We start from the raw sequence: 11,273 nt of genomic DNA, 5'->3' as shown, positions 1-11,273 counted from the left end.
GGGGGGTCGCCCCGTCACGGTTAAGCTTTAAAGGGTCCGCCTACGTCGACGGCCCCTGGCAGCCTTCTCACAGAAGCGAGGAATACGGCCCGTGCGATGGTCGCAACTACAACATTGATGGCTCGCGCAAACGACGGGAGGGGACGTGCGTGTTGGAGAGCGCTGTCAAAATGCCACTCAGTCTTGTCAACAATAGCAGTCCGGGCGTTTGGTCCGTCTCTCTGTGTGCTTTGATCTATTCCAACCCCAGCAACGCAACGCACCCATGGTTTGCACCTTGGCGTCCTGCTGTCCTAGGCCTAGGCTAGTTCGACCACAAGGCTGTCTGCCAGATATGCATGCTGCAATTGTCACCCACCCAACAATACATGTGTAGGTAGGAAGAGGCAAAGATGGAGAAAATGCAGATTTGGGACGAATGGATATCTAGCAAATTGATCGTGCAAGTGACCAAATGAGCTGCTTTAAGCAATAATTGTAAGCGTCATCTTGATAATGGGAAACGTGGTCATGTTAGTGGTGTTGCAAATACCGTAATATAACCTCAAATCGGGAAAGCTCTAACCAACACTAATGATTTTTTTTTAAAAAAAAACACGACGATAAAGCAACGCTCTAGCTCTTTACCCGCATCACCCCTCGATGGAGAAAAAAAAAACATCTCGCTCAATGAACCGCAAAAACAAAATATACAACACCGAGGATTCCCCAGTGGTCACCCACCTGCTGTCGTCTTCCGGAAGGCGGCGGCCGACGCGGTAGACGGCCCAGCCCCACTTGGCTTTTGTGATGCCCATCAAGTTCAGCAGCTGGCTGATCTTCTTTTCAGGGGAGATCCTGGGCGCGCCCAGCAGCTGCGGGAAGGCAGGCACAGCAGGCGTCCAATACGTGCGGCGGCTGCTCGGGGCGGCAAGGAAGGTTGCCAGACTGGGGAAGGTTAGCGGCAGACGAGCGAGCGGTCTCGGCTGCTGCAAGTGACCGAGACCGCGTCGCCATGCCGGCCAAGCGACCATGGACTGCTCAGCTGCAAAACCGCGCCGCTGGAATGCCACCTATGTTCGAGATCTCGTGTAGAGAGAGGATGGCCGAGTGCTACTGCTAGCGAGAGATGGCTTACCTGGTCCTTACCAGCGACCGCCCTATTATGGACCTATCTAACCATCGCCAGAACAGTCAATCGTACGACTTGGGCGTCCACACTAGGGCTTTTGCTCTTCCGGGGGGACTATCTTCCCGTCGACCCATTTGTTGGGCCAAATGTAGCTCCCATCCGGATCTATGCCGTACCCGTCCAGGTTTAAGTCCGTCAGCTGCTCGTCGTATTTGCCCGAATGGTAGAGCGCAGTCCAGGCCTCGTCGCTGGCCAGCTTGGCGTAGAGGGCGGGCCCGATCTCGCCGACGGGGATCCGCATGCGGTCCTCGCCGTTTTCGGCCCAGGCGCGGACCAGCCAAATCCAGTCGGGCGTGGCTTGGTTCTGGGCCTGCGCGCTGATGCTATCTAGGGAGTCCGCGTCGGAGTGGAGGTAGTAGCGGTACAGCGGGACGGAGGAGCCCGGGACGCCACCGTCGTCGCGCGGGCGCCGCGAGCGCACCCACGCCCTGAACCGCCGCTCGAGCTCCTCGGCCGGCGCGTCGATGAGGGACTCGTCGAAGAAGGTGACCCACTCCAGCCGCTGCGCGACGCCGGGCGCGTACGACCCCTCCGCCTCGCCCCGGAGGCCCTCGGGCGTGAGCGTCTCGAGCGTCTTCCAGCTGCTGTCGAGCAGCATGTGGCGGTAGCCGGTTCGGAACACGACCCAGCCCCATTTGGCGTCCTTGTCGCCGCTCGAGCCTAGCAAGGCTTCGAGCTTTTCGTGGGCATCGCGCCGCCGGCCGTGTGACGGCACCGCGTGCTGTGGCGCCGACGACGACATCGCGCGGCCCTGGCAGGTGGCGAGGGACGTCGTCTGCGGGCTTGGACAGAAAAGGGCCACGCGACCAAGCGAGCCAGCCTGGCGCGACAGCGATTGACGTGACTGCGAGCCTAGGGCCGCCAGCGATAGTAGCTTTGACGCGCTCCGAATTGTCCGCATCTCTGGCTCTGATCCCAAGCCAGGTCGGATCAGGAATCGGTTGCCGAACGACTTGTGTGCGTGCGCGCTTGCATGCGGGTGGAGATGACGAACGGCGTGACGACGGGCGCGTTGGACTTTTCAGGGCACTCGCCGGCCGGCACCGCTAAAAACGACCCCCGAGCCAAAACACAGCGCTACGTCAGTGGGCAGCACAGGGGGAATATAGGGCACTGTCCCGGAAGCCAAATGGCTCCGTGAGTTCCAATCCAACCCTCATATATGACTTGACTAGGGGAGAGGGGGCTTCCTCAAATGGACGCTTTTGCGTCCAAAAATTGACGCCTTTTCTCCCTCACTCGAGCTACCCGTTTGACGGACGTATCTGACGTCCCCGAGCCCCTGCAGTGACATAAGTCATCGCTTTCGAATTCCAGCCAATGACCGACCAATATTTACAGCAACCCTCGTCACATTCCAGTCCCCGTTTGGACTGCAGAATTCTGCGTCGTCATTGCAGCTCATCCTCAATCTCGGCGATACTGTCCTCATCACCTCTGGACTCAAGCGCCTGAAGCTCAACGACATCGTCAAAATTCTCGTCCAGGCTCACGGTCCCCTCCGGACTCGTGGCCAGGACTTTGACTGAGGTCCCGAGGCTCGTGTCCCTCGCGAGGCCGAGTAGGCATTGAACCACCCGGCCAAGGTCGCCCTCGTGCCTCGACGTCTCATAGACTTCGACGCCGTCAAGGACGCAAACCAGCGTTTTGCGCTGCGGCAGCGCGTGCCGCGCAAGCCACTCGAGGAGCCGGCAAAGCGCATCAATGTTACCGTAGCGCAGTGCTTGCAACGCCGGATCGGCTATGGCAAGCTCGAGGTCGCGTTGCGTGAAAGGCGCGTTTTTCATGGCATCGATGAGAAAATTTTGGCCCTGCTGCTGCTGCTGAAGAAGAAGAAGTTGAGCGATGAGTGCCCGGACCATGGCGGTCGGCCCGAAAAAGGCGTCGTCGCTCTCGAGATGCTGGCGGCAGAAAAAGACGACGGGGACGAAAAGGCTCGGTTGGTTGCGCAAGCTTTGAACCAAGGAGGCGCACACAAAGGACAGCGCGGCCCCGGCCTGCGTCGTTTCATATCGCATGTCGCCCTGTATTAGCAACGCGCACGAGGCCGGCGACGTGGCCCAGGACCGGAACTCATCGGCTGTGATGATCCTTTTGGCGCGGCTGCGGTACCTCTGCCCGATGGACTCTGCTGACTCTAAAATGGACGCAATGTCGCTCGCGTCGGGGCTCGAGGCGCCGAGGATCGTGAGGAGGGTGCTCAGGTGCAGCGGTGGCTCGGGCGGAGGCGGAGGAGGATAGGCATATCCCTGTGGTGGCGACAGCAGCGGATGATAAGTCATCCCCTCAAAAGGCGCCCACGGCGGGTACCGTGCCTGCTGCTGGTAGGGGTACTGGGGCTGGGGTTGGGACCAGGCTTGAGGAGCAGGCTGCGTTTGCCACGGGGCCTGCGCGGGCGGGTACCAGGCCAGCTGCTGTTGCGGTAACGGCGGTGTTATGGATGAGACGATGGTTTGGCTAGCCCTGAGTCTCTCGTTCTCCTCCTTCGTGAGGTGGATCTCAATCTCGATCAATTCGCATTTCCGCTCGAGAGCCTTTATGGCTTTCTTGTTCTCTTCTTCCTTGGCGTCCATTTCCACTTAACACCGCGGCGTCAGCGATTAACAATCCGTATCACAAGCGTGAACCAGAACGGCGTATCCTCTCTACCTGGAAAGCCGACTTACGATTTTTCTTTTGCGCGCCCTGGTTAAACATGTCGACCACGTGGAATTTTATCAATTCCGCGAGCTCCTCAATGCGTTTAGTAGACTTTTCCGAGTTCACTAACAATTGCCCAGTCTGCTCTATGACGCGGTCGTTCTTCTCATCCATCGCCCCCAACTTCTCATCTATCGCTTCCAACTTCGTGCCCATGGGGGCCAAGAGCTCGGCGAGGTTGTCGATTCCTAGTCGCGGGAAATAACGATGATGAGAAGAGGAACATAGCAGTATTCTCGGATTTGCAAGCGGTTCCTATGGCTCACCCTCAAGAGCCAACTCCATGGCCTTCTTAGTCCCGGCAATGTGCGATTCCAGGGCCTTTTCAACAATCTTGTCGCACTTGACCCGGATTTGGTCGATGGCCGTGATGAGATTCTCCTGGAAGCTCCTGCCGTCGCCAATCACAGGCATGGCTTTACGGAGTCTAGCAACTGCGCAAAAGTCAGTGGCTGTATAGTACGAGTAGGAGGGGGAGGTGATATAGTGAAACGGAATTAAGCCTGGCACAATAAGCTGCTTACGGGCCCGAGATACGTAATATGCAATGGCAAGTTCTATCGCTTTTAACGTGCATGCGACCATGTCGATACACGCAAGTCGGATGTTTTCGTCGCCGGGGAACGTGGCCAAAAAGATTTCAATTTTGCCAAACTTCTCCCGCAGGTCGCCTTCCTCAAAGCTGTGAGTGACCTTTGCCCGGACTTCTGAGGTCGTTTTGGCAGCCTAGTCGGCCGGCGAGGTTAGTCCAGGGACTGATGATGGCTCGAAGCCACATGAGCAGAAAACCGACCTCGATGAGCACTGTTAGTCCAGCCTTGACCGGGGTCACGTAGTCCGAGTCCGGGATGTATTCCATCCCCTTATTGATGGCGTCGCTACAGTCAAAGAGCCAGCGGTACGCGTGCTTGACGTTTGCGAGGAACTCGGACTTATTACCGTCGAACTTCTCGCGGGCCGCCTGAAGCCTATCAAGGACGGCATCCCAGCTCTCGACATCCCGGATGCCATACTCGGGCTTCTCCGCCAGCTTTCCAGGGGCGTGCGAGTTGTCCTCTTTGAACTTCTTCACTGACTCATCCAGGATCCGGGCCCAAAACTCCATCGCGCGGACGGCGGGGACGAGCTTCCGGGGGGTCAATCTCGGGGCGACTCCGTCAGACGACCGCGGTGGCGTCGCGCCGGCGGACCCCTCTGTCCAGCGGTCACCACCGTGGCTTCCGGTTGGTGCCTTCAGATGCTGTGGGGTCATGGCGCTCATGGCCGGGTCGTATCGATCTGGGAGACTTGCAAAGGCAGGGTGACTTTGAGCAAGATAATTCTTGAAGAAATCCGCCGAGAGGGTACGCTCGAGCAGGCCCGGGCCCGGAGGCGGTGGCGGGCTGCCCTCCATTAGATTGCTTCGTTCACAAGCTGGCCCAAACTGTTTTGCAGTCTCACGCAGAAATGCAGCTGGATCACAAAACGTGGAAGATGATGCCGGTGCACTTGGAGGAGGCTGCCGGACGGGGAGAAAGGGGGGTTTCGGCCGCCTCCATTAACGGGCAGGTTTCGGGCATTCGCTTGCAGAGTGATTGCCGACCGTGCCCAGTTCGTTCTGGTGCTTGTCGAGCTGAAAAGCCGACAGGAGCCTTGGCCAGGCAGCAGCGGATTACCCGCGCCAATCAGTCATCCAGCCAACGTTATCTGATGAATGCCCAAGTGCGCTAGAGGGCAGCCCACCACTCAGCGTTAAGCTGCCACCCTCTCCAGGGGACGTATCAACCCGACGGTGGCACACAATAAAGCGACTCACTGCATGCACAAGGCCTAGAATAGCAAGGACCTGATTCCCTGGCCGAAATTGCGGCCGAGGGTGGGGCAGGCTGCATAAAAACACACAGTTTGGCTTCGTGCAGGCGAAACCGCCCGGGGCGAGGGAGGGGAATAGACCCAGAATCTAATGTTGGCGACCTAAGAGGAAGAAGCTGTCCCCGCCATCATCATCATCATCATCATCATCATCATCATCATCATACAATACCCCGTAAATCAATTCCAGTCGTTGGGGACATCCCAGCCTTGATGCGGGGATCCGGCCTTGGTCGTGTTTCTAAAGCTTCGCTCGACAATCCTCCTGAACACCCCCCACAAAAATGTCGTCTTCGGGCGGAGATTCCGCGGCTGTGACGCCTTTCAGGGAGAGCCGCAACTCCTCGCCGGCCACTCCGGCGGACACACCCAGCATTGGCGTTGGTTCGAAGGATGCCGTCGTCGCCGGACAAGGAGACAGCGGCCATGGCGTCGACACGCCCAGGAGGCCGGACGTCAAGCCGACGCTCCTGGAGACGCAGCTTCAGCATCTGCAGGCCAGACTGGCCGAGCTCGAGCAGCAGGTGGAGCGCGAGAAGCACGAGAAAGGGCCGGCTGTATCCCTACTCCCTGACATTACTCTGCCCATGTTTTTGGCCACCCAGGAGATCCATGACCCGTACGCGGCTAGTGGGATATCTTCTATGTTGGAGAACAATGAGTTCAGTGAGTTTCGTGGCATGGATAATTCTGTGCCGCCAGGCGCTAGGTATGTAGCCCATGCCATCAAGGGGCTCGAAAAACAGCTACATATGCTTCGAGAGGAGCAGGGAAGAGCTCTGGAGAGAAACAGCGACTGGGTGCGGTTGCGGGATATGGAACAGAAGTGGGCTGCTGAACGCGAGGAGCTGCTTATGAAGCAGCGCCGGCGCCAGCGCAAAGACGCCACTGCTGGAAAGCCCCCGAAAGAGAGCGCGGACGGCTTGGATGCCAAGGCGGGGCGGCCCCCGCAGGTGCCCGATATCAACGAGGTCGACTGGCCGACATTCTTGCTTGGTCCCTACAGCGACCCCCAGGTGCCCATTTTCGCCATCGACGTGCTAAAGGGCGAACCCGTCGTCACCTGGCAGGCGCCCATCAACACGTTTTACAGCTCTCCTAACGGGTTGGGGGCGGCCTCCCTGAGGGCTGCTGAGGACAAACCCAAGCCACGCAAGCCTGCCAACGCCAAGCCGCCGTCCGTCACGGGCCAGGCTCCGCTTCCCGAGCGTATCCGGATCAACTCCAAGTACATCATTCGGATCATGGAGAGTATAGATGAAGCTTCAATCACCGAACCCGTCGTTATGTTGAGGCCGTACAAGTTTCTAGCCTTCTACGACGGACCCATCAGGCAAATCCTCCGGGACCTAGAAAAGAGGTTCGGGAATGCGGAGATCAAGGAGGAGGATTCCCAAGTCTCGTCAGTTGCGGTTGTGGCATCCAAAGAGCCGACCCCAGGTGGCGGCGCCCGCGCCGGGACAGAGACCGCGGGTTGGGGCGGCGAGCGTGAGGAAGTCATGGCCAAGGCCGCGCCGGAAGTGAAACGTGCGGGAGAAAACGACGAGGCTTCAGAGGATGAGGACGAGCCGGACGAGCCAGACGAGCCAGACGAGCCGGACGAGCTGACGTGCTCCAGGGCCGCCTACGAGCACCTACAGTGCCTGGTGCGGTTTATGGACGAGCGCCTCCGGGCTAAGACCGACTTCCTCTCCAGCAGCAACTGTCAGACCGTGACCTTCGCCGACGTCTGGCACCTGTTCAAGCAGGGTGATGAGGTTATCGAACGGAGCCGGCGGCAGGTCTACCGCGTTATCAGCATTTCGGGCGCGCCCCACAAAGTCTTTTCGCCTTACGGTAGGAGCTGGAATAGGGCAGCGAAGGCGCGGGCGGATACGCCCGTAATCCTTAAGTGCGCGTATATCGACTTTGATGGCAAGGAGCTGGGCCCCGTGCTCCGCAAGGTCAGGATCGCCCGGTTTACCGGCGAAAAGGCGGTAACGTCTCTCGAAGTCTACCCACTTCGCTTCGCCGAGGAGAGGAAGCCGGCGGGCGGAGACGGTCGTGACGCCGCCGCCTCCGCGGTAGGGAGTCTCAAAGAGCCGTCAACCTTGCGAGACAAGCTCATCGCCCGGGGCGAGGTGTTCCTGCAAGTTACTGGCGTAAAGCACATGCATTACAGCGGCCTCACGCTCGACACGCGGGACGAAATCGACAACGACGTTGTGGTTGACTTCGAGGAGGCCTTTTCGCACGCCGCTAAGACAAAGGAAACGGGCTCTAAGGTTACTACCGGGGAGGAGGACGGTGACGAAAACAAATCGCAGGGGGGTGAGCCGGACCCTAGCCAAAGCTGGAGACCGTACCTCGATAACCTCATAGGGCAGTCGCTCGACGAGGACTTTGACGCAGACGAGTTCTGCGACGCAGCCTGCTGTTCCCGCATGGATACTCTGATTTACCACGACGTTAAATTCGATAAGAAACGGAACGAGGCCTACATGAACTTCCTCAAGACCGAGATCGACCAGCAGGAGCCGTCCCTAGCCACCTACCCGCGCCCGCTTGCCGAAGTCAAGGCCCATGGAAACCTGCCATCTGAGGATGAACTTCTTATCATGTCTTACCGCGTGTTTGGCTTCGTTCTTCGGACCCGCAAATGGGGTTAGTGCTAAAAGCGATTCCTCCCTTCCTCCCTTATCAGCTTCTACTGACGCGATCACCCTTGCTTTCTTCAGCGCAGCTCAGCCTCGACCATCTCGAGCCGACCGAGGAGGCACACCAGCGCAGGGCGAAGGGCGATGGCGGTGGCAGCGGACCGCCAGGGACTGGCGACGCGTACGTGGCCGTGGCTCCGCCAGACAAGCAGCCTAAGCTGCTGGAACACACCGCCTTCGACCAGCTTGTTCTCCCAGACGGGCATCACAAAATGGTTACCTCGCTCGTCACCCAGCATTTCCGGGACAAGAACCCCGCAAGCAAGGTTGACGTAGTCCGAGGCAAGGGTATGCATACAGATGAACCGTGTAGACGGGAAAACGGAAACGCTAATACACCCTCGCTCTCGCCAGGAAAAGGATTGATCATCCTCCTCCACGGTGCGCCCGGCGTAGGTAAAACGACGACGGCAGGTCTGTATTTGCCCCTATTCCTCCGTCATTCCGGTTTCCCCTTGCTGAAAATGATGCTCTTTTTTGCAGAGGGGATCGCCGAGAAGTTCAACAAGCCGCTGTTCCAGATCACATGTGGTATGTTTTGAGGGACCACCTTTCCCTGATCTCCGGGTTCTGGTGCTAACAGGCAGCTCGACTCCCCTAGGCGATCTGGGAACATCTGCGCCCGAAGTCGAGAAGGCCCTGGAATCGCACTTCTCGCTGGCAAACCGATGGGGATGCATCCTGCTGCTCGACGAAGCCGACGTCTTTATGGCCGCACGGTCGAAGGAGGACTTCAAACGGAACGGACTCGTCTCGGGTCTGTCGCCTAGCTTCCCCATCCCTTTTCTCCCCCTACACGCGCCTCAATAGGCTACTAGCACTGACGCAACGGCTCACACAGTCTTCCTGCGCGTGCTTGAGTATTACGCCGGCATCCTATTCCTAACGACCAACCGCGTCGGCGATTTCGACGAGGCCTTCGCGTCCCGCATCCACATCAGCCTCTATTACCCGCAGCTTGACGACAAAAGCACTAGGGCCATTTTTGACCTTAACCTTAAAATGATCGACGATCGTTTCAGGCTGGCTGAGCGCATGATCGAAATTGAAAAGGATAAGATTATCGACCACGCCCTGGCTTACTTTGATAAAAACCCGGAAGAGCGCTGGAACGGACGCCAGATCCGCAACGCGTGCCAGACGGCGCTGGCGCTTGCTGAGTTCCGCGCACAGGACAACCCCCTGCAGGTCCCGGACCCCAGCGCCGTCGTGCATTTGACGGCGGGCGACATTGAGGATGTTTCCAAGGCGTACCTCGAATTCATGCAGTACCTTACCAAAATCAGGGGCAAGGACGCCGAGAGGTGGGCAAAGGGCATGAAGCTGCGAGCGCGCGAGATTGATGTCATGGTTTACGCCGCGGCCAAAGACCGCATCCAGCACACCGACAGCGCGGTGGCCGCCGGCTCTGCAGTTCCCGCTGCCACCCCTCGTGGCCCCGTTGGCAGCTCCCTGGCCCAACCGCCAACCACCTTGCCGATGACGCCGGCCGCTAGCTTCTCCCACTCGGCGCCGGCTCCTCTACCGGGTCACCCTCCATTGGCCTCCCCCCAGGCCGGCACTGCTTCTGTTCGTCCAACTTCTCCAGCGCCCACGCCGGAAGCGCCGCCGCATCAGCCTCATCAGTACCAGGGACAGCAGAACCTCGCGCCGCCACGTCAGCCTCCACAGTACCAGGGACAGCAGATCATCATGCCGCCGCAGCAACCTTCCACCCCGTGGCAGTACGGCGGTTACGGTGCTGGCCAATATGGCGCCCCGCAGCAGCCCCAGTTCAGCGTCCCCGGATACCCGCAGCAGTACGGCACCCCGGAGCAAAACATGTTGTATTGGCAGCAGCAGCAGCAACAGCAGCAGCAGCAGCAGCAACAGCAGCAACAGGCACCACCACATCAACCAGTGCCGCCACATGAAGGCCGATGATGTGTGTGCGCCAGTGATGGCCCGGAGACAAACGAGCGCTGCAGCCGTTGAAGGATGTATTATCCCGAACGGACGAGGCAAACTTGGCGGTGAGTGGGAGCAAATCTGAGTAACGGTCGGAGGAGCAAAAAAGACAAAACATACAACACTGAGGATTCCCCAGTGGTCACCCACGTCGGTACTAGTTTGGCCCTCACTGGTTTGACTAGGGAGAGCGGACGGGATCCCGTGTATTCCAGTGGGTATGGTCGTATGTGTCTGTTGATACGTGAGAATTGCCTTATCAATGTCTGGTATTAGTCACTTTTTGTTACCTTGCAGAGTAAAACAAGATAAATTGATGCTCGCTACAGAAAAAATGTGAAGCTCCCAACACAAATCCCAATTTGGATTAGAACGAGGGCAGGAAGGGATGGGCGAAGAATAGAAACCGAAAAAGGCAAACGCGAGCACAGCGCTATGCGACTGCAACGAAAGCAGAAAAGGCAGAACAAGGAGGAAAGATGCAAGAAGACGGACGCAAAAGAAGACGCAAAAAGAAGACGCAAAAAGAAGACGCAAAAAGAAGACGCAAAAATAAAAAACGCGGAGGGCGGAAAAGCAAAGCAAAACAAAAAGGAAACAAGAAAAGAAACAAGAAAAGAAACAAGAAAAGAAACAAGAAAAGAAACAAGAAAAAAAACAAGAAAAAAAACAAGAAAGAACAAACAAAAAAGAACAAATAAAAAAGGAAATAAAAAAGGAACAAAAAAGATACAAAAAGGAAACAAGGAAAAACAAGGAAAAACAAGGAAAAACAAGGAAAAACAAGGAAAAACAAGGAAAAACAAGGAAAACAAGGAAAAACAAGGAAAAACAAGGAAAAACAAGGAAAAACAAGGAAAACAAGGAAAAACAAGGAAAACAAGGAAAACAAGGAAAACAAGGAAAAC

General features: G+C 57.4%; 3 protein-coding genes and 1 non-coding gene across 4 annotated transcripts; 1 reads left to right on the top strand and 3 right to left on the bottom strand.

The window, feature by feature from the left end:
* Window positions 1-1,199: 1,199 nt before the first annotated feature.
* On the bottom strand, window positions 1,200-1,913 carry GGTG_11137 (hypothetical protein; the record flags this gene model as incomplete). Its single annotated transcript, XM_009229017.1, has 1 exon — window positions 1,200-1,913. The coding sequence occupies one exon, from the start codon at window positions 1,911-1,913 to the stop codon at window positions 1,200-1,202; it is 714 nt and encodes a 237-aa protein (XP_009227281.1).
* A 649-nt stretch (window positions 1,914-2,562) lies between these two features.
* Window positions 2,563-5,264, bottom strand: GGTG_11136 (hypothetical protein; the record flags this gene model as incomplete). The annotated part of the gene is made up of 5 exons (XM_009229016.1): window positions 2,563-3,749; window positions 3,838-4,059; window positions 4,138-4,305; window positions 4,396-4,597; window positions 4,665-5,264. 5 exons carry the CDS (start codon window positions 5,262-5,264, stop codon window positions 2,563-2,565), a joined length of 2,379 nt encoding a protein of 792 aa, XP_009227280.1.
* A 371-nt stretch (window positions 5,265-5,635) lies between these two features.
* GGTG_11135 (hypothetical protein) lies at window positions 5,636-10,772 on the top strand. Its single transcript, XM_009229015.1, has 6 exons — window positions 5,636-8,365; window positions 8,440-8,706; window positions 8,773-8,832; window positions 8,902-8,949; window positions 9,020-9,175; window positions 9,260-10,772. Exons 1-6 carry the CDS (start codon window positions 6,007-6,009, stop codon window positions 10,339-10,341), a joined length of 3,972 nt encoding a protein of 1,323 aa, XP_009227279.1. The 5' UTR covers window positions 5,636-6,006; the 3' UTR covers window positions 10,342-10,772.
* Window positions 10,479-10,593, bottom strand: GGTG_20283. The gene has a single exon (XR_653015.1). It is a non-coding gene; the product is annotated as a 5S ribosomal RNA (ribosomal RNA).
* Window positions 10,773-11,273: the final 501 nt, after the last annotated feature.

This window comes from Gaeumannomyces tritici, assembly GCF_000145635.1.
Source record: "Gaeumannomyces tritici R3-111a-1 unplaced genomic scaffold supercont2.6, whole genome shotgun sequence".
Classification (NCBI taxonomy): Eukaryota; Fungi; Ascomycota; class Sordariomycetes; order Magnaporthales; family Magnaporthaceae; genus Gaeumannomyces; species Gaeumannomyces tritici.
The sequence above is the reverse complement of the archived record's forward strand: the minus strand, read 5'-3'. Positions and strand labels throughout refer to the sequence as shown.

Coding starts and splice junctions, on each gene's coding strand:
- GGTG_11135 (XM_009229015.1), top strand. CDS start 6,007: ATGTCGTCTTCGGGCGGAGATTCCGCGGCTGTGACGCCTTTCAGGGAG. Junction 8,366..8,439: donor TCTTCGGACCCGCAAATGGG/GTTAGTGCTAAA, acceptor TGCTTTCTTCAG/CGCAGCTCAGCCTCGACCAT. Junction 8,833..8,901: donor AGGTAAAACGACGACGGCAG/GTCTGTATTTGC, acceptor TCTTTTTTGCAG/AGGGGATCGCCGAGAAGTTC.